At 47.2% G+C, this 22,321-nt stretch overlaps 1 protein-coding gene across 2 annotated transcripts in view; it reads left to right on the plus strand.

The window, feature by feature from the left end:
• The first annotated feature begins 1,422 nt into the window (after positions 1-1,422).
• LMAN1 (lectin, mannose binding 1) overlaps positions 1,423-22,321 on the plus strand; it is a 57,126-nt gene continuing 36,227 nt past the window's right edge. The window contains exons 1-3 of one of the 2 annotated variants that reach the window (XM_063959367.1): positions 1,423-1,662; positions 21,163-21,317; positions 21,421-21,528. In XM_063959367.1, coding sequence (XP_063815437.1) covers positions 1,467-1,662; positions 21,163-21,317; positions 21,421-21,528 — 459 coding nt within the window. In that variant the 5' untranslated portion in view covers positions 1,423-1,466. The remainder of the gene's footprint in view (positions 1,663-21,162; positions 21,318-21,420; positions 21,529-22,321) is intronic. The other variant, XM_063959356.1, reaches the window with a different exon arrangement.

Raw genomic sequence — 22,321 nt, forward strand, 5'->3', positions numbered from 1 at the left:
AGCCCCTACTTGTAAAGCAGAGAATGGGTGGGCACTCAATATACTGTGGAATGGTCACAGGGAAGGGGCCAGTCACTGGAAAGTAGGGCACTGGGGTAACTAGTATATTCTTGTTAGAATTTAACCACATTTTTTCAACCATCTCTCCCCGCTGGTGGTGGCAGCAGGCAGGCCCCCTAGGTATCACCAGGTCCTAGGCAGGGCCTTTTGTTGCTTGGAGGATAACTGTACTTGCCTACTCTCCTGGAATGTCCAGGAGACTACTGAGTTTACAGGAAGACCCCCTGACTCCTGGAAGAGTAGGTGGTCCTCCAACATCAAACTGTAATGGTTGGGATTATAATTCCCAATTTTAAGAACCATGGAGAGAGGGCAGTATTAACAGGACATGATTCTAGGAGAATAGTATCCCTTTGGCCCAACCCCCGTCCAAGAGGGGAGAAACAAAATATAGGCAAGTATACCCAATGTGACTGCTGCCCATTCATCAAGCTCCAACAGTTGCCCTCTTCAGATGTTATAAGCTCCCGCAGCCCTGTTCCTTTCTAATGGATGAAGGTCCAGGGCAGAATGTGGGATCTACTCAGAGTCTCCTCTGGCAACTTAGATAATGTGCTTGGCCGGCTAGATCGATGCTCATCTGCAACGTCTGTCCTGCTGTTATCAAAAGCAGTGCACCAAACCAAACCTGGTCCCATGATATGACATGATCACGAACACCTACACAAGTTGGCAAAGAATGTCAGCTGCTGATGTGCCCTTAGATGCAAAAATCTGATCACACAGCGCACCTCAGTGTCTGACTATGATTCCCCCTCCATCTTACACCTGATGCTAGGACAGTATGACTGATGTGACGCACCGTTTAATGGCCATGAGGGGGTGGTCTACCTGATTTGGCCTGCCCTGGAAATTAGGAGTCTATACATGAAGTAGTGAAGAGGTGAGCCAGTGGAGAAATTTCCCATGGCAACCAATCAGCACTGAAGCAACATTTATAATTTGCATACTATACAATTGTACAGCGCAGCAGATTGGTTGCCATGGGCAACTTCTCCACAAGCTCACTTCACTGTTTTCACTGCTTCATGAATAGACCCCTTAGAATGAAATAGTGAATATTATACGAGAGGTTTTGTTACCTGACTTATTGAACAACCCTCATAAAATTATACCTAAATTCTGATAGGTTGATATGAGCAAGGCAACACCTTCCCTTGCCCTCTTTAGGAGGTTGAAAACTACTGGGCTGGCAGGAGGACCCTGAAGAACTGGAAAGCACAGTAAATCCAGAGCGCTGTACACAGCGACCCCTCTGGCCGGAGGACCGCACTACTACTAGCTGCCTAGAACTGACTCAGCAGCGCGGCTGACCCCGCCCAACGGTCACGTCCTCCTCCAATCGGCAAGCGCCCTGTTGGCTCTGCAAGTTCTCCCCGCCTCCAGCTACGTCAGCATCGTCCAAGATGGCGGCGTCCATTCACCGGGAGCATCTTCTGCGGGCGCTCTGCTCGGTTCTGCTCATCTGCTCGCTGCGCGGTGCCCGGGCGGAGGAGGAGCAGCAGAAGCCGGCTCACCGTAGGTTCGAGTATAAATACAGCTTCAAGGGTCCCTACCTGGTGCATGCTGACGGCTCCGTCCCGTTCTGGACTCACACTGGCAGTAAGTACGGGGTGCAGTGGTGGTGGTCGTACCACTCAGGGGGGCACAGACCTGGTGCAGCATCTTCTGTGTTACTTTGCTAAACTCTATCCCTCCCCTACACACACACATATAGCTGTCATTGTGACACTTGCTGTTGCATTTACAGGACTTCTGGGACTTGTAGTTCCACAACAGCTGCTGAGGGGGAGGTGGTGGGGGGAATTATTGTAATCCCCTTATGATGCTTGTCTCATGAACCTCAACAAGGTCCCAGCACCTATACACAAAATAACCCCCCCCCCCCAACCAAGTTGCTTCTGCTTTTCCCACTTCTTATATCCAGCTGCAGTGTCTGAGTTACTTATATTTACTCTTAAAATGCCCCATTTACCCAAAGCGGTCCCTGTTCAGGTTGGAAAAGCAGATGTGGGCTACAATCACAGTTCACCTAAGTTCTCAGGAAAGGCTGCTTCTGCTTTTCCCACTTCTGTGCTTATATCCAGCCGCAGTGTTAGGGTTATATATGACATTCAGAATGCATTTAAGTTTAAACAAATCGGTCCATGTTCAGGTTAGACAATGACAGATGGACTGTGACCACCCTACACCCAAACTCTCTGGATAGGCTGCTTCTGCTTTTCCCACTTGTTCCCTACTTGCAGTGTCTCGATCTGCTTTAGTTTTATTTGAGGTTAAATTAAACCACCCTTAAAGTAACCGGTCCTGTTCAGGTTATGATGAGCAGTTGTGGGCTGTCATCACGCTACCTTTGACCTCTTTGCTAAGGCTTCTGATTTTCCCACTTGCAATATCTGGTTCGGAATAGGTATTTTTAATTTTAAAATGCTCCTGTAACAAATTGTGTTCTCGTTCAGTTTGGAAAAGCAGATGTACTGCAGACTGTAATCACGCTACACCTAAACTCTCTGGTAAAGGCTGCTTCTGCTTTTCCAACTTGTTCTTCACTTGCAGTATCCTTGCTGGGCTAATTGTTTAAAGGTTTAACAAGAACACCTTTAAATGAAGCAGCCGTGTTCAGGTTGGGAAAGCTTTTGTGGGCTGTGGTAGAGTCTGGTTGACAGATATGTGGCTCAGCCAGTTATGTACACTGGGAAAGTGCTGCTGGCGTGAACTTATTATAGTCTGTATTGACTTTATCTTTGCAGATCCTTCACTGTATTCACTTGTGGACTTTGAAGTCCACTAATAACTGTTTATGGGCCAAGTAGCTGTACGCAGCCAGTGTTTGCACAGTAGCCCTTTGCTTGTGGCATATGGCAGTAAGTAAATAGTTTTCTGCATGATTTGCCCCCCCCCCCCCTCCTTCTTTTTTTTTTTTTTTTTTTTTTTTTTTTAAACACTTTGAAACCAGAACAAACAAAAAAAAAAGGAGCAGAAAAAAATGCATAATAGAGCATGTCGGTGCATCCACGAATTGCATACATAACCTATAACAATTCAAAGAAATTGGGAAAGAACAAACAAAATATAAGCAAACAAGCTATAAACATAATAAAACAGACACAAATATACAGAAAGCCAAATAGTAAATCAGGGACACCCAGAGAAAACTAGAGAACAGAAGGCTCAAGGTCCAAGGCAAAGGGAAGTTTGCCAAAGAGTCCATTCGTTATCAAACTGAGCAGGTCATTTTCGCTTGGTGTACATAACGCGTCCTTGGAAATAGTAGCGTTTGCCAAACCAATCTAGGCAGCGAGAGGCTAGGCCTGTGGAGCCATCCAAGCTTGAGTAAAAAGTAGTTTAATTAACGTTAGGAGAATTTAAACAAAGACTTGTAAATAAGAGTTGAAAGAATCAGATGGGCCTATGTCAAAAATAGTTATGGGTGTCCTCCAGACGCACCGGAATTAAATAAGTCGCCCTCCCGTTGCAGTCTGAGAGACTAACATCAAGGAGGCGGAAGACGTAAGAGATTCGCTTTTAAAAGCGATGATGCATATCAATGTATAGACAGGTGACCCAGTCCCCACTGAGCACAGAGTGATGAAGTAGTAAGTACAGGTTGAGTATCCCTTATCCAAAATGCTTGGGACCAGACGTATTTTGGATATCGGATTTTTCCGTATTTTGGAATAATTGCATACCATAATGAGCTATCATGGTGATGGGACCTAAATCTAAGCACAGAATGCATTTATGTTACATATACACCTTATACACACAGCCTGAAGGTCATTTTAGCCAATATTTTTTATAACTTTGTGCATTAAACAAAGTGTGTCTACATTCCCACAATTCATTTATGTTTCATATACACCTTATACACACAGCCTGAAGGTCATTTAATACAATATTTTTAATAACTGTGTATTAAACAAAGTTTGTGTACATTGAGTCATCAAAAAACAAAGGTTTCACTATCTCACTCTCATTCAAAAACGTCCGTATTTCGGAATATTCCGTATTTCGGAATATTTGGATATGGGATACTCAACCTGTAAATAAAAACGATGTTCTTTGGAAGACCAATATCCTTCCTAAGTTGAAAAAAGCAACAGAGTATCCAATGTCTATACAATTAGACCACAGTAATCACTCCATGGGACTGACACTCAAGAGTAAGAGCTTCAGACTAGGAAGGAATACTCCATATAGGGGAGTCGGTATCAATTACAGAATCTTAGCCGCTCATACCCAATGAGTCTGCAATAAAATAGGAGAACAATGCCGTATGGAGGATGGAGCAGGTAAAAATTGTAGCGGATGAAACTAACTAGCAGCCTGATGAAGCAGAGCCCAGTGTGCATCCTCGTGTTCCGAGTCAACAACCCGGTTCCAAATATGCACCAACTAAACAGGCAAATAAATAACCACTCATTAGGAAGCAACTAAACCTCTACCCGGGGACTACAGGGTTATATACGCAATGATCCCCCAAATAAAAGTCACATGGCGGCCTATTAAGAGGTAATAAGGAAACCGTCAGGACAACGCTGTCCAGCGTCTAACTGTTTAGGTTGTATAACATTCTTCACAAGGTTTACCCGACCTGTAACCACGCATAATCCGAGGTTCAGGGGCTGGCTGGCAACTAACAGCCTGGGGGGCAAATGTATGCAAGTAGCCCTGATCCCCCCCCAAAATGGAGCGTGGTATAACAAAAAGGGGGGGTGTGACTTTTCCGTACATGGTGTAGGGATTGTCTTGCCCCCAAATCACACATTGGGCTCCCGCAGTAATAAACACATTGCCGCACACAGGAAAAAGCCTCAGACACACTGCCCCACACAGGAAAAAGCCCCACACAATGGTAAAACACAGGGCCTCCAAACCTGGTCACGACACAGCTTATAGTTCCTGGCCATCCAGGGTTTTGCTTCTAGTCTGAAAGGGGTATAAGTGATCAGGTATCCAGTCTATAGATCTACACTAAAATGGTCTACAGTCAAAAGGTCGACACGTGTTTTTTAGGGTTTTTCTTTTACATTTTTACAACTTTTGCTGCATTTACTATCCATGTCACAAACTATCACCATTCGTAACCTTGTGGTGAACGAATAATTTAAAAAAACTGGGGTGTGGGGGATGTTTAAAACCAAAAAACAACACCCACATTTTTTTGTCGACCTTTTGACCCTATCGAACTTTTACTGTCGACCTAATGACTGTCTATTTTTTTTTTTTAATGTCTATTTTCTGTATCGGAACCAAGTTATCCGCACTTACCCAGGCTACCTGGATGGTTACTAGCCGCAGGATTTTGTGCAATGAATTACTTAATGCCATGATCTGTAATTTGGAGTACATATGGAACTAGCTACCGTATAGCTTTTCCATTGACATCCATGCGTCAGATTGCATTATTTTATTTTTCTCTAACGTCCTAGTGGATGCTGGGACTCCGTCAGGACCATGGGGAATAGCGGGCTCCGCAGGAGACAGGGCACATCTAAAAAAGCTTTTAGGTCACATGGTGCGTACTGGCTCCTCCCCCTATGACCCTCCTCCAAGCCTCAGTTAGGTTTTTGTGCCCGTCCGAGAGGGTGCAATCTAGGTGGCTCTCCTAAAGAGCTGTTTAGAAAAGTTTTTTTTTAGGTTTCAATCTCAGTGATTCCTGCTGGCAACAGGATCACTGCATCGAGGGACTTAGGGGAGAGATTTCCAACTCACCTGCGTGCAGGATGGATTGGAGTCTTAGGCTACTGGACACTTAGCTCCAGAGGGAGTCGGAACACAGGTCAGCCTGGGGTTCGTCCCGGAGCCGCGCCGCCGATCCCCCTTACAGACGCTGAAGAGAGAACGGAGGTCCGGAAAGCAGGCGGCAGAAGACTCCTCAGTCTTCTTGAAGGTAGCGCACAGCACGGCAGCTGTGCGCCATTGTTGTCACACGGCTCACTGACTCAGTCACGGAGGGTGCAGGGCGCTGCTGGGGGCGCCCTGGGCAGCAATATAATTACCTTTAGTGGCAAAATAAATACATCACATATAGCCATTAAGGCTATATGTATGTATTTTAACCCAGGCCAGTTTCTTAAAAACCGGGGAAAAGCCCGCCGAAAAAGGGGCGGAGCTTATTCTCCTCAGCACTCAGCGCCATTTTCCTGCTCAGCTCCGCTGGTGAGGAAGGCTCCCAGGTCTCTCCCCTGCACTGCACTACAGAAACAGGGTAACAAAGAGAAGGGGGGCATAAATTGGCGATATTTATATATTAAGAGCGCATATATAGTAAACAACACCTTTCTAGGGTTGTTTATATACATTTATAGCGCTTTTGGTGTGTGCTGGCAAACTCTCCCTCTGTCTCCCCAAAGGGCTAGGGGGTCCTGTCTTCGATTAGAGCATTCCCTGTGTGGCTGCTGTGTGTCGGTACGTGTGTGTCGACATGTATGAGGACGATGTTGGTGTGGAGGCAGAGCAATTGCCGATGATGGTAATGTCACCCCCTAGGGAGTCGACACCGGAATGGATGGCTTTAGTTATGGAATTACGTGATAATGTCAGCACATTACAAAAGTCAGTTGACGAAATAAGACGCCCGGCAAACCAGTTAGTACCGGTTCAGGCGTCTCAGACACCGTCAGGGGCTGTAAAACGTCCTTTACCTCAGTCAGTCGACACGGGTACCGACACAGATGAATCTAGTGTCGACGGTGATGAAACAAACGTATTTTCCAATAGGGCCACACGTTATATGATCACGGCAATGAAGGAGGCTTTGCAGATCTCTGATACTGCTGGTACCTCAAAAAGGGGTATTATGTGGGGGGTGAAAAAACTACCTGTATTTTTTCCAGAATCAGAGGAATTGAATGACGTGTGTGATGAAGCGTGGGTTAACCCCGATAGAAAACTGCTAATTTCCAAGAAGTTATTGGCATTATACCCTTTCCCACCAGAGGTTAGGGCGCGCTGGGAAACACCCCCTAGGGTGGATAAGGCGCTCACACGTTTATCAAAGCAAGTGGCGTTGCCGTCTCCTGATACGGCCGCCCTCAAGGATCCAGCAGATAGGAGGCTGGAAACTACACTGAAGAGTATATACACACATACTGGTGTTATACTGCGACCGGCAATAGCCTCAGCCTGGATGTGCAGTGCTGGGGTAGTGTGGTTGGATTCTCTGACTGAAAATATTGATACCCTGGATAGGGACAGTATTTTATTGACTCTAGAGCAATTAAAGGATGCTTTCCTTTATATGCGAGATGCTCAGAGGGATGTTTGTACTCTAGCATCAAGAGTAAGCGCGATGTCCATATCTGCCAGAAGAAGTTTATGGACGCGACAGTGGTCAGGTGATGCGGATTCCAAGAGGCATATGGAAGTATTGCCATATAAAGGAGAGGAATTGTTTGGGGTCGGTCTTTCGGACCTGGTGGCCACGGCAACTGCCGGCAAATCCACTTTTTTACCTCAGACCCCCTCCCAAAAGAAAAAGACACCGTCTTTTCAGCCGCAGTCCTTTCGCTCCTATAAAAAGCGACCAAAAGGACAGTCTTATCTGCCGCGAGGCAGAGGAAAGGGTAAGAAAGGGCAGCAAGCAGCCCCTGCCCAGGAACAGAAGCCCGCCCCGGCTTCTACAAAGCCATCAGCATGACGCTGGGGCTTTACAAGCGGACTCAGGAACGGTGGGGGGTCGACTCAAGATTTTCAGCAATCAATGGGTTCACTCACAAGTGGACCCGTGGGTCCTGCAGATAGTATCTCAGGGTTACATGCTGGAGTTCGAAAGGTCTCCCCCTCGCCGGTTCCTAAAGTCTGCTTTACCAACGTCTCCCTCAGAAAGGACGTCGGTTTTGGAAGCCATTCACAAGCTGTATTCTCAGCAGGTGATAGTCAAGGTACCCCTCCTACAACAGGGAAAGGGGTATTATTCCACACTATTTGTGGTACCGAAACCGGACGGTTCGGTAAGGCCTATTCTAAATCTGAAATCCTTGAACCTGTACATAAAGAAATTCAAGTTCAAGATGGAGTCACTCAGAGCAGTGATAGCGAATCTGGAAGAAGGAGACTTCATGGTGTCCTTGGACATAAAAGATGCTTATCTACATGTCCCGATTTACCCCTCACACCAAGGGTATCTCAGGTTCGTGATACAAGACTGTCATTATCAGTTTCAAACGCTGCCGTTTGGGTTGTCCACGGCCCCTCGGGTCTTTACCAAGGTAATGACCGAAATGATGGTTCTTCTACGAAGAAAAGGCGTATTAATTATCCCTTACTTGGACGATCTCCTGATGAGGGCAAAGTCCAGAGAACAGCTGGAAGTCGGTGTAGCGCTAACACAAGTAGTGCTTCAGCAACACGGGTGGATTCTAAATCTTCCAAAATCTCAATTGACCCCGACAACACATCTGCTGTTCCTGGGCATGATTCTGGACACGGTTCAGAAAAAGGTATTTCTCCCGGAAGAGAAAGCAAGGGAGTTATCCGAACTTGTCAAGAACCTCCTAAAACCAGGAACTGTGTCAGTACATCAATGCACAAGAGTCCTGGGAAAGATGGTGGCTTCGTACGAAGCGATTCCATTCGGCAGATTCCATGCACGAACATTTCAGTGGGATCTGCTGGACAAATGGTCCGGATCGCATCTGCACATGCATCAGCGGATAACACTGTCACCGAGAACAAGGTTGTCTCTCCTGTGGTGGTTGCAGACTGCCCATCTGTTAGTGGGCCGCAGATTCGGCATACAGGACTGGGTCCTGGTGACTACGGATGCCAGCCTACGAGGTTGGGGAGCAGTCACAAAGGGAAGAAACTTCCAGGGCGTGTGGTCAAACCTGGAGACGTCTCTTCACATAAATATACTGGAGCTAAGAGCGATCTACAATGCTCTAAGCCTGGTAAAATCGCTGCTTCAGGGTCAGCCGGTGTTGATCCAGTCCGACAACATCACGGCAGTCGCCCACGTAAACCGACAAGGCGGCACGAGAAGCAGGAGTGCAATGGCAGAAGCTGCAAGGATTCTGCGCTGGGCGGAGAATCATGTCGTAGCACTGTCAGCAGTGTTCATCCCGGGAGTGGACAACTGGGAAGCAGATTTCCTCAGCAGACACGACCTTCACCCGGGAGAGTGGGGACTTCATCCAGAAGTTTTCCACATGATTGTGAACCGTTGGGAAAAACCAAAGGTGGACATGATGGCGTCTCGCCTCAACAAAAAATTGGACAGGTATTGCGCCAGGTCAAGAGACCCTCAGGCAATAGCTGTGGACGCTCTGGTAACACCGTGGGTGTACCAGTCAGTGTATGTGTTCCCTCCTCTGCCTCTCATACCAAAGGTACTGAGAATTATACGGAAAAGAGGAGTAAGAACAATACTGGTAGCTCCGGACTGGCCAAGAAGAACTTGGTATCCGGAACTTCAAGAGATGCTCACGGAGGATCCGTGGCCTCTACCTCTAAGAAGGGATCTGCTTCAGCAGGGACCTTGTATGTTCCAAGACTTACCGCGGCTGCGTTTGACGGCATGGCGGTTGAACGCCGGATTCTAAAAGAGAAGGGCATTCCTGAGGAAGTTATTTCTACTTTAATTAAAGCCAGGAAAGAAGTGACCGCACAACATTATCACCGCATTTGGAGAAAATATGTTGCGTGGTGTGAGGCCAAGAAGGCTCCAACGGAAGAATTTCAATTGGGTCGATTCTTACATTTCCTGCAAGCAGGATTGTCTATGGGCCTCAAATTGGGGTCCATTAAAGTTCAAATTTCGGCCTTATCAATTTTCTTCCAGAAGGAATTGGCGTCAGTGCCTGAAGTACAAACTTTTGTCAAAGGTGTACTACATATACAACCCCCAATAGTGCCTTCAGTGGCACCGTGGGATTTGAACGTGGTTCTAAATTTTCTCAAATCTCATTGGTTTGAGCCTTTAAAATCGGTAGATTTAAAATACCTTACATGGAAGGTAACCATGCTGTTGGCCCTGGCTTCAGCCAGGAGAGTTTCGGAGTTGGCAGCTTTGTCATACAAAAGCCCATATCTGATATTCCATTCGGACAGGGCAGAATTGAGGACACGTCCTCAATTTCTCCCTAAGGTGGTTTCGGCATTTCACTTGAACCAGCCTATTGTGGTGCCTGCGGCTACTAGCGACTTGGAGGACTCCAAGTTACTGGACGTTGTCAGAGCATTAAAAATATATATTTCAAGGACAGCTGGAGTCAGAAAATCTGACTCGTTGTTTACATTGTATGCACCCAACAAGTTGGGTGCTCCTGCGTCTAAACAGACGATTGCACGTTGGATATGTAGTACAATCCAACTTGCACATTCTGTGGCAGGCCTGCCACAGCCTAAATCTGTAAAGGCCCATTCCACAAGGAAAGTGGGCTCATCCTGGGCGGCTGCCCGAGGAGTCTCGGCATTACAACTTTGCCGAGCAGCTACGTGGTCAGGGGAGAACACGTTTGTAAAAATTTACAAATTTGATACTCTGGCTAAAGAGGACCTGGAGTTCTCTCATTCGGTGCTGCAGAGTCATCCGCACTCTCCCGCCCGTTTGGGAGCTTTGGTATAATCCCCATGGTCCTGACGGAGTCCCAGCATCCACTAGGACGTTAGAGAAAATAAGAATTTACTTACCGATAATTCTATTTCTCATAGTCCGTAGTGGATGCTGGGCGCCCATCCCAAGTGCGGATTGTCTGCAATGCTTGTACATAGTTATTGTTACAAAAATCGGGTTATTACTGTTGTTGTGAGCCATCTGTTCAGAGGCTACTTCGTTTGTGTTATCATACTGTTAACTGGGTTCAGATCACAAGTTGTACGGTGTGATTGGTGTGGCTGGTATGAGTCTTACCCGGGATTCAAGATCCTTCCTTATTGTGTACGCTCGTCCGGGCACAGTACCTAACTGAGGCTTGGAGGAGGGTCATAGGGGGAGGAGCCAGTACGCACCATGTGACCTAAAAGCTTTTTTAGATGTGCCCTGTCTCCTGCGGAGCCCGCTATTCCCCATGGTCCTGACGGAGTCCCAGCATCCACTACGGACTATGAGAAATAGAATTATCGGTAAGTAAATTCTTATTATTAACCAATCTTTATATAGTGCGCACACATTCACTATTGTCTGGTTCCTGATTTTGCTTAGGGAATATTAGTTGCACTTGTCAGATGAATTTACCCTTTTGTTATAATCAGGAGATGTAATATCAACACTGTGATCCATATATATATTTTTTTTACATTTCCAATACTTTCTGCCTTTGAACCAACTTGTCTTGTTTACTCTGAGGTCTTGTCAACCACAACCACCGTGTATCAGATCAGACCTTCTATTTTTGCTGACTAGCTACTACCCCTTTCAGACCGTACAAATAACCCAGTATATTGCCAGTTGACGCAGGTCGCTATGCGGAGTGAAAGGGTCACTCTCGAATTACCGGGTCACCTGACCCAGTAATTCAACCCAGGAATAAAGAAGGGTTCTACCCGGGTGTGAGGAACTGAGGTCTGTGACAATTAATATAGCTATGCCTCATTTCCCATGTCAAATATGTACTTTTTATACCCATATTCATCCATTTTGTCTGTTTGTTCATTCTCCATAACATGTCCATTGCTGCTCACCCAATACTGTGTTTAAATCAACCTAAATATTTTATTAATATATGCAATTGTGTAATGTCTGTTACCCTTTAGATAATGTATTTGTGTTAGACCTAGTTTCCTATTGTTTTCATACACCACAGCGGACCCTCAGAGGGCGAGTCATATGAGGTACCATTGTCCATGTTTGTTTACTCCCTATTGTCCAAAAGTGAGCTGACTAGACAAGGTGGCTGTCTGACTGATGTAATCACCTTGATTAGAATATGTATTGTATTCCAATGCTGTAAGATCCTAAAACAGAGGTCACACACACCCCAGCAATATGAAGCTTTGGGAGGTTCAGTATACAGTAAGTGGAGCTACCCAGAGAGCTGAAGAGAGATTCTTGGATACCAGGCTAAGAAGTAATGTTCTGCCAGGGAACTGCTTGTGGACCCATTATATTGGATTTATCTGGGACTCTGTATTGCTAGAAGAGACTCTCTGCTCCCAGACTAAGAAGTAATGTTCTGTCAGGAGATTGTGGTGGGAATTGACATGTGTAGGGAGGCCAATCCCAGGATCGTCGAGATCCCGGGATTTGGGCCCAAAAATGCCGGGATTTGAATCCCGGGATTGGAGCCTCCAATCCCGGGATTCAAGGGATTACAGTGCGCATGTGCGGGAGGGTTGGAAGCGGGGCGGGTGGGTGTAAGTAATAACACTTACTATCAGGCGGCAGCCATGGACACGCTGAACGCGGCTGCATTTCAAATGAAGCTGCCGCAGCAGCGGCTGCCAATCAGGAGCGACTGCTGCCGCAGCTTCCCTGATTGGCTGCCGGTCCGCCAGCTCTGGTTGGCTGGCGCATCATTTGAAATGCCGCCGTGATCAGTGTGTCCATGTCTGCCACGGCCACCCGCCTAATAGTAAGTGTTATTACTTACACCCACCCTCCCGCGCCACTACCTACACCCACCCTCCCGCACTGCTACCTACCCCCATAGGTGTGCGCAGACACTGAATCCCGGGATTGAAAAAACGGCCCAGGATTGGCCTCCCTAGTCATGTGGAATTGGATCACAGAAGTGTGCTGAGCTGTTTATAACCCATTCTGTTCAATAAACCACTGTTGGTTTTTCCTCTACCACCATGACTGAGTGATTTGGAACCCGATATCTTCACACCGAGTTATTACAGGGACCCGTTCACAGTATAGGGAGCGCTGCCCCCGGTCACAACACGGCAAATTGCCGGGTTGAGAAACCAATTCTCAGGGTCAAATGCCAGGTCGCACCTGGTAATGACCTGTTTGTAATTCCCGATCAGCCCCTGCATATATGTGTGTAAGAATAGTCTTTGGTGGCTTTGCCAGGTTATAGCACAGCTATGTGACACGTGGTCGTTTTCTGCTCTCCCTTCCCATGATTGACAGGCGTGATATTGCTGATGTGGCCCTGTAGGTGAAGCAGCTGTGACCTGTCCTAATGTTTGCTCTGTGTATCTCTGAACTGACTTGGAAAAACTTAAAATAGTACTTGCATCTGTTCTCCGGGATTGAAGCCTGCAGAACTAGTTTTAACTATAAACCGGACTCTGGGGCAGATGTATTAACCTGAAGAAGGCATAAGGAAGTGATAAACCAGTGATATATGCACCAGCCACTCAGCTCCAATATGTAAATTAACAGTTAGAAGCTGATTGGCTGGTGCCTTTATCACCTTGCAGATATCACTGGTTTATAACTTCCTTATGCCTTCTCCAGGTTAATACATCTGCCCCCCTCTGTAAGCTACAGCACAGGACCCTTTTTGTGTTTTTATTTTTTATTTTTATTTTGTTGGTTTTCTGTTCTATTGTAATTCCAAGAGCAAAAAATATAAGGACAAAAATGATATTGGAAAGAAGGTGCGGTTAATAGTATGACTTTGGTTAGAAACCTCAAATAATTTAATTTGGATATCATTTACAATGGGTATACTTGCTGAAGAGTAATTAAAATGAAGCAATGAAATTCAGTAATGTATTCTTGAAGATTTTAGTAATATTTTTTTTGTAGCTATTATTTATTTTCAATAACACGTTTTTATTACACCTTTTCAAACACTTGAATATGGAGAATCCATTATTTTGTGTGAATAACTCACTTTAGATCTGATTTGTTTTAATCGCAGAACAAAGTGTGTGCTATAAGATGTGTTTTTGCTGTACGTGCGGTGTGGGTAAGCTTGTTGGCCTTCCATTCTAGTAGGCTGTGGTGTGTCTTATTGTAGCTAATGTGCCACAAAACTGTGCAAGAGATTGTGCGGAAAACAAATCCTACATAGACAGAATGGGAGGTAATCGCTGGACTGCCTGTCGAGATCCCGGCGGTCACCGTGCCAACGCAGGAATCCTGACAGGCGGTGAAAGACCGCAGTCCCAGCACCACAAGCTTTTCTCCCATTACGGGTGTCTAGTGTTCATTCTAGCACCCTGCACCTTTCAAAATCCGTGCAGTTCCTCTTTTCTTCCTGGGGTGTCGCTCTCTGCTGTGGTGCTTCTCAGCACACTGATCTGTTACTCAGTGCTGGGATACAGACCTGTGTGTGCTGAGAATCACCAGAGCAGAGAGCGACACCTCAGGCAGGGAAGAGGAACTACACAGGATTTGAAAGGTGCAGGGAGCTTGAATGAACATTAGGTGTCCATGACACCCATAGAAGGAGAATAGAACTCGTGAGAGCCACTGTGTCCGCAGCGTGGCGAGCGCTCTCCACGCTGCCGGGATCCCGGCAACCGGTAATATGTATGTATTCCCACAGAACAAGGGCATGCGAGTGCAGACACAGATGGAGGGTAGAGAGGCCTCTGTAGGGTAAGGTAAAGCTTGACTGTGACGTATGGCTCTATATACTAGGCCTTGTAGAGAGGTAAAGTACAGCCAATCATCTCCTAACTGCCATGTCACAGGCTGGGTTTGAAAAATGTCAGGAGCTTGTTGACTAGTACTTTAAGGGATGCGCACACAGTAGACGATATCGCGTACGATACGGCCGATATCTGCCTGTTCAAAACGATATCGTCTAGTGTGTACAAATGATCTATCGCATGATTTACATTCACGCAGGTCGTCTGTGACATCACCTATTAGACCCCCCTCCTCCGCCGACATTCGTCGCACCCGACCACGGCAAGTGTGTATGCACTTGCCAATGTCTGGTCCTGTCGCGGATGACATCACATCATTTGCGTTCTTGTCCTAGTGTGTACTCGCCTTAACTCCATCCACTTTATCTCCATCCAAGGCTTAGTAAATAGACCCCTAAATTTGTTTTCATGCATAGCTCCCTCACAATAAGCTATGGAGACCTTGAAGAGAATGGCTGCAAAAACGGGGACCTCTCTTATTGGCCGGATTCCCATTTGTTGGTGAAAATGTGTATTTCTCTAACGTCCTAAGTGGATGCTGGGGACTCCGTCAGGACCATGGGGTTTAGCGGCTCCGCAGGAGACAGGGCACAATAATAAAAGCTTTAGGATCAGGTGGTGTGCACTGGCGCCTCCCCCTATGACCCTCCTCCAAGCCTCAGTTAGATCTTTGTGCCCGGCCGAGAAGGGTGCAATCTAGGTGGCTCTCCTGAGCTGCTTAGAGTAAAAGTTTGTTAGGTTTTTTATTTTCAGTGAGTCCTGCTGGCAACAGGCTCACTGCATCGAGGGACTTAGGGGAGAGAAGTAAACTCACCTGCGTGCAGGATGGATTTGCTTCTTAGGCTACTGGACACCATTAGCTCCAGAGGGAGTCGGAACACAGGTCTCACCCTGGGGTTCGTCCCGGAGCCGTGCCGCCGACCCCCCTTGCAGATGCCGAAAAGTGAAGAGGTCCAGAAACCGGCGGCAGAAGACTTTCAGTCTTCATAAGGTAGCGCACAGCACTGCAGCTGTGCGCCATTGTTGTCAGCACACTTCATACCAGCGGTCACTGAGGGTGCAGGGCGCTGGGGGGGGCGCCCTGGGCAGCAATGTATTATACCTTTTTTATGGATAAAATACATCACATATAGCCCTTGAGGCTATATGGATGTATTTAACCCCTGCCAGATCTCACAAACTCCGGGAGAAGAGCCCGCCGTTTTAGGGGGCGGGGCCTATTCTCCTCAGCACACGGCGCCATTTTCCTGCTCAGCTCTGCTGTGAGGAAGGCTCCCAGGCTCTCCCCTGCACTGCACTACAGAAACGGGGTTAAAACAGAGAGGGGGGGGCACTTATTTGGCGATATGATTACATATGTGAAAATGCTATAAGGGAAAACACTTGTATAAGGGGTTGTCCCTGTATAATTATAGCGTTTTTGGTGTGTGCTGGCAAACTCTCCCTCTGTCTCCCCAAAGGGCTAGTGGGGTCCTGTCCTCTATCAGAGCATTCCCTGTGTGTGTGCTGTGTGTCGGTACGTGTGTGTCGACATGTAGGAGGACGATGTTGGTGAGGAGGCGGAGCAAATTGCCTGTATTGGTGATGTCACTCTCTAGGGAGTCGACACCGGAATGGATGGCTTATTTAGGAATTACGTGATAATGTCAACACGATGCAAGGTCGGTTGACGACATGAGACGGCCGGCAAACAAATTAGTATCTGTCCAGGCGTCTCAGACACCGTCAGGGGCTTGTAAAAACGCCCATTTACCTCAGTTGGTCGACACAGACACAGACACTGACTTCAGTGTCGACGGTGAAGAAACAAACGTATTTTCCTTTAGGGCCACACGTTACATGTTAAGGGCAATGAAGGAGGTGTTACATATTTCTGATACTACAAGTACCACAAATAAGGGTATTATGTAGGGTGGGAATAATCTACTTGTAGTTTTTCCTGAATCAGATAAATTAAAGTGTGTGATGATACGTGGGTTTCCTCCGATAGAAAATTATTGGAGGTATACCCTTTCCCGCCAGAAGTGAGGGCGAGTTGGGAAACACACCTTAGGGTGGATAAGGCGCTCACACGCTTATAAAAACAAGTGGCGTTACCGTCTCCAGATACGGCCGCCCTCAAAGAGCCAGCTGAGAGGCTGGAAAATATCCTAAAAAGGTATATACACACATACTGGTGTTATACTACGACCACCAATCGCCTCAGCCTGGATGTGCAGCGCTGGGGGGGCTTGGTCGGATTTCCTGACTGAAAATATTGATACCCTTGACAGGAACAATATTTTATTGACTATAGAGCATTTTAAGGATGCATTTCTATATATGCGAGATGCGCAGAGGGATATTTGCATTCTGGCATCAAGAGTAGATGTGATGTCCATATCTGCCAGACGATGTTTATAGACACGACAGTGGTCAGGTGATGCAGATTCCAGACGGCACATGGAAGTATTGCCGTATAAAGGGGCGGTCCATAGGACCTGGTGGCCATGGCAACAGCTGGAAAATCCACTTTTGTTACCCCAAGTCACATCTCAGCAGAAAAGGACACAGTCTTTTCAGTCTCAGTCCTTTCGTACCCATAAAGGCAGGCGGGCAAAAGGCCAGTCATATCTGCCCAGGGTTAGAGGAAAGGGAAGAAGACTGCAGCAGGCAGCCCATTCCCAGGAACAGAAGTCCTCCACAGCTTCTGCCAAGTCCGCAGCATGACGCTGGGGCCATACAAGCGGACTCAGGTGCGGTGGGGGGTCATCTCAAGAGTTTCAGCACGCAGTGGGCTCACTCGCAAGTGGACTCCTGGATCCTACACGTAGTATCCCAGGTGTACATTGGAAATTCGAGACGTCTTCCCCTCACAAGTTCCTGAAGTCTGCTTTACCAACGTCTCCCTCCGACAGGGAGGCAGTATTGGAAAAAAATTCACAGGCTGTATTCCCAGCAGGTGATAATCAAAGTACCCCTCCTACAACAAGGGAAGGGGTATTATTCCACACTATATTGTGGTACTGAAGCCAAACGGCTCGGTGAGATCTAAAAGATTTGAACAATTACATACAAGGGTTCAAATCAAGATGGAGTCACTCAGAGCAGTGATAGCGAACCAGGACGATATGGTGTCACTGGATATCAGGGACGCTTACCTACATGTCCAAATTTTGCCCTTCTCACCAAGGGTATCTCAGGTTCGTGGTACAGAACTGTCACTATCAGTTCAGACGCTGCCGTTTGGATTGTCCACGGCACCCCGGGTCTTTACCATGGTAATGGCCGAAATTATGATTCTTCCTAAAAGAAATATGGACGCTTTCCTGATAAGGGCAAGGTCCAGAGAACAGTTGGCGGTCGGAGTAGCACTATCTCAAGTAGTTCTACGACAGCACGAGTGGATTCTAAATATTCCAAAATCGCAGCTTTTTCCGACGACACGTCTAATGTTCCTAGGAATGATTCTGGACACAGTCCAGAAAAGGATGTTTTCTCCCGGAGAAGACGACCAGGGAGTTATCCGAGCTAGTCAGGAACCTCCTAAAACCAGGAAAAGTATCAGTGCATCATTGCACAAGGGTCCTGGGAAAAATGGTGGTTTCTTACAAAGCGATCCCATTCGGTAGATTTCACGCAAGAACCTTTCAGTGGAATCTGCTGGGAAAATGGTCCGGATCGCATCTTCAGATGCATCAGCGGATAACCCTGTCTCCAAGGACAAGGGTGTTTTCTTCTGCGGTGGCTGCAGAGTGCTCATCTATGAAAGGGCCGCAGATTCGACATTCAGGACTGGGTCCTGGTGACCACGGATGCCAGCCTGAGTGGCTGGGGAGCAGTCACACAAGGAAAAAATTTCCAGGGAGTGTGATCAAGTCTGGAGACTTCTCTCCACATAAATATACTGGAGCTAAGGGCAATTTACAAGGCTCTAAGCTTAGCAAGACCTCTGCTTCAAGGTCAGCCGGTATTGATCCAGTGGGACAACATCACGGCAGTCGCCCACGTAAACAGACAGGGCGGCACATGAAGCAGGAGGGAAATGGCAGAAACTGCAAGGATTCTTCGCTGGGCGAAAAATCATGTGATAACACTCTCAGCAGTGTTAATTCCGGGAGTGGAAATCTGGGAAGCAAACTTCCTCAGCAGGCATAACCTCCACCCGGGAGAGTGGGGACTTCAGCGGGAAGTCTTCCACATGATTGTAAACCGTTGGGAAAAACCAAAGGTGGACATGATGGCGTCCCGCCTGAACAAAAAACTAGACAAATATTGCGCCAGGTCAAGGGACCCTCAGGCAATAGCGGTGGACGCTCTGGTAACACTGTGGGTGTACCAGTCAGGGTATGTGTTCCCTCCTATGCATCTCATACCAAAAGTACTGAGAATCATAAGAAGGAGATGAGTAAGAACGATACTCGTGGTTCCGGATGGGTCAAGAAGGACTTGGTACCCGGAACTTCAAGAGATGCTCACGGAGTGGCCTCTACCTTTAAGAAAGGACCTGCTCCAGCAGGGGCCTTGTCTGTTCCAAGACTTACCGCGGCTGCGTTTGACGGCATGGCAGTTGAACGCCGGATCCTGAAAGGGCATTCCAGATGAAGTCATCCCTACCCTGGTCGAAGCCAGGAAGGATGTAACCGCAAAACATTTTCACCGCATTTGGCGAAAATATGTTGCGTGGTGTGAGGCCAAGAAGGTCCCTACAGAGGAATTCCAACTGGGTCGTTTCCTACATTTCCTGAAAACAGGACTGTCTATGGGCCTAAAATTAGGGTCCATTAAGGTACAAATTTCGACCCTGTCAAATTTCTTCCAGAAAGAACTGGCTTCAGTGCCTGAAGTTCAGACGTTTGTAAAAGGGGTACTGCATATACAGCCTCCTTTTGTGCCCCCAGTGGCACCTTGGGATCTCAATGTTGTTTTGAGTTTCCTAAAGTCACATTGGTTTGATCCACTCACCACTGTGGAATTAAAATATTTCACATGGAAGGTGAAGATTCTATTAGCCCTGGCTTCAGCCAGGCGTGTGTCAGAATGGGCGGCTTTATCATATAAAAGCCCTTACTTAATTTTTCATTCTGACAGGGCAGAATTGAGGACTCGTCCTCAATTTCTCCTTAAGGTGTTTTCTGTTTTTCACATGAACCAACCTATTGTGGTACCTGCGGCTACTAGGGACTTGGAGGACTCCAAGTTACTTGACGTTGTCAGGGCCCTGAAAATATATGTTTCCAGGACGACTGGAGTCAGAAAATCTGACTCGCTGTTTAGCCTGTATGCACCCAACAAGATGGGTGTTCCTGCTTCTAAGCAGACGATTGCTCGCTGGATTTGTAGTACAATTCAGCTTGCACATTCTGTGGCAGGCTTGCCACAGCCAAAATCAGTAAAAGCCCATTCCACAAGGAAGTGGGCTCATCTTGGGCGGCTGCCCGAGGGGTCTCGGCTTTACAACTTTGCCGAGCTGCTACTTGGTCAGGGGCACACCCTGACTGAGGAGGACCTGGAGTTCTCTCATTCGGTGCTGCAGAGTCATCCGCACTCTCCCGCCCGTTTGGGAGCTTTGGTATAATCCCCATGGTCCTGACGGAGTCCCCAGCATCCACTTAGGACGTTAGAGAAAATAAGAATTTACTTACCGATAATTCTATTTCTCGTAGTCCGTAGTGGATGCTGGGCGCCCATCCCAAGTGCGGATTGTCTGCAATACTTGTACATAGTTATTGTTACAAAAATCGGGTTATTCTTGTTGTGAGCCATCTTTTCAGAGGCTCCTTCGTTGTTATCATACTGTTAACTGGGTTCAGATCACAGGTTGTACGGTGTGATTGGTGTGGCTGGTATGAGTCTTACCCGGGATTCAATATCCTTCCTTATTATGCACGCTCGTCCGGGCACAGTATCCTAACTGAGGCTTGGAGGAGGGTCATAGGGGGAGGAGCCAGTGCACACCACCTGATCCTAAAGCTTTTATTATTGTGCCCTGTCTCCTGCGGAGCCGCTAAACCCCATGTTCCTGACGGAGTCCCCAGCATCCACTACGGACTACGAGAAATAGAATTATCGGTAAGTAAATTCTTATTTTATCACATCATAGTTTAAGTATGCAGTCATTGTGTTGCTGTTTAACATGTCGACATTGATGGCAACATGCTTAAAATTGTTGACACATGTCATTTGCACAATGTCGACTTTGGAAATGTCCGCATCATCATACTGTGGGGCATTTCCTGGAAACTTAGCGGTAGGATCATAATCTGTAGAAAAACAGCATATCGACATTCTAACGCTGGTCAGTGTTGACGTTCTCGTGCCGACATAATGAATGTAGGACATGCATACCGAACCCGTAGGGTTGTCTAAGCACTAAAGCGTGTTTTGCTAACTCTGTGGATGTTATGCAGACTGCGCGTAGCTTTTACCCGTGTCTTTTGATACGCCGCACACAGCGCAGGGGCAGCCATTTTGAAGCTGACGAAAAATAAACTTTTAAGCATTTCTGTTTCATTAGAAACCAATAACAAAGCACTTCAGTGATGTCTCTAATCATTACTGATACTTTGTATCCTCTTGAATATTGTCTCAGAAATTTTTAGTAACCAAACATAACTTTGCTCGTAGGTGCTATTCCCAGTGCCGATCAGATCCGAATAACCACATCTCTGAAGAGTCAGAAAGGATCCGTCTGGACAAAATCCGCCCCGAGCTTTGATAACTGGGAAGTGGAGGTGACGTTTCGGGTAACCGGGCGTGGCAGAATCGGTGCTGATGGGCTGGTATGTATCCTGGCTGAGTCTATATAGAGCGGCGTGCCCCCTGCCTGCATGTAGTCTCTCCTCCTCCTATAGCACACAGTAATTAGCTTTATTCTACACACAGGCTATATGGTACACTACAGGCCAAGGCCTGGACGGAGAGGTGTACGGAGCTGCAGATGCGTGGAACGGTGTCGGCATTTTCTTCGACTCATTTGACAACGATGGGAAGGTTCGTTTGCTTTACTCTTGCACTTTGTTTAACTTTTATCTATTCACGTTCCAAGGTACACACCGAGATAGCGATGTGTAATCCTCTACTAAAGATCGCATTAGACCGGTACATAGCAAATATTCTGATTACAGAGTTATTACAACTATAAACATGTTTTCTCTGACGTCCTAAGTGGATGCTGGGGACTCCGTCAGGACCATGGGGATTAGCGGCTCCGCAGGAGACAGGGCACAAAAGTAAAAGCTTTAGGATCAGGTGGTGTGCACTGGCTCCTCCCCCTATGACCCTCCTCCAAGCCTCAGTTAGATTTTTGTGCCCGGCCGAGAAGGGTGCAATCTAGGTGGCTCTCCTAAAGAGCTGCTTAGAGTAAAAGTTTGTTAGGTTTTTTATTTTCAGTGAGTCCTGCTGGCAACAGGCTCACTGCTACGAGGGACTTAGGGGAGAGAAGTGAACTCACCTGCGTGCAGGATGGATTGGCTTCTTAGGCTACTGGACACCATTAGCTCCAGAGGGAGTCGGAACACAGGTCTCACCCTGGGGTTCGTCCCGGAGCCGCGCCGCCGACCCCCCTTGCAGATGCCGAAAAGTGAAGGTCCAGAAACGGCGGCAGAAGACTCTTCAGTCTTCATAAGGTAGCGCACAGCACTGCAGCTGTGCGCCATTGTTGTCAGCACACTTCATAGCAGCGGTCACTGAGGGTGCAGGGCGCTGGGGGGGGGGCGCCCTGGGCAGCAATGATAGTACCTTATTCTGGCTAAAAATACATCACATATAGCCCCTGGGGGCTATA

Source organism: Pseudophryne corroboree, chromosome 1 (genome assembly GCF_028390025.1).
Source record: "Pseudophryne corroboree isolate aPseCor3 chromosome 1, aPseCor3.hap2, whole genome shotgun sequence".
Classification (NCBI taxonomy): Eukaryota; Metazoa; Chordata; class Amphibia; order Anura; family Myobatrachidae; genus Pseudophryne; species Pseudophryne corroboree.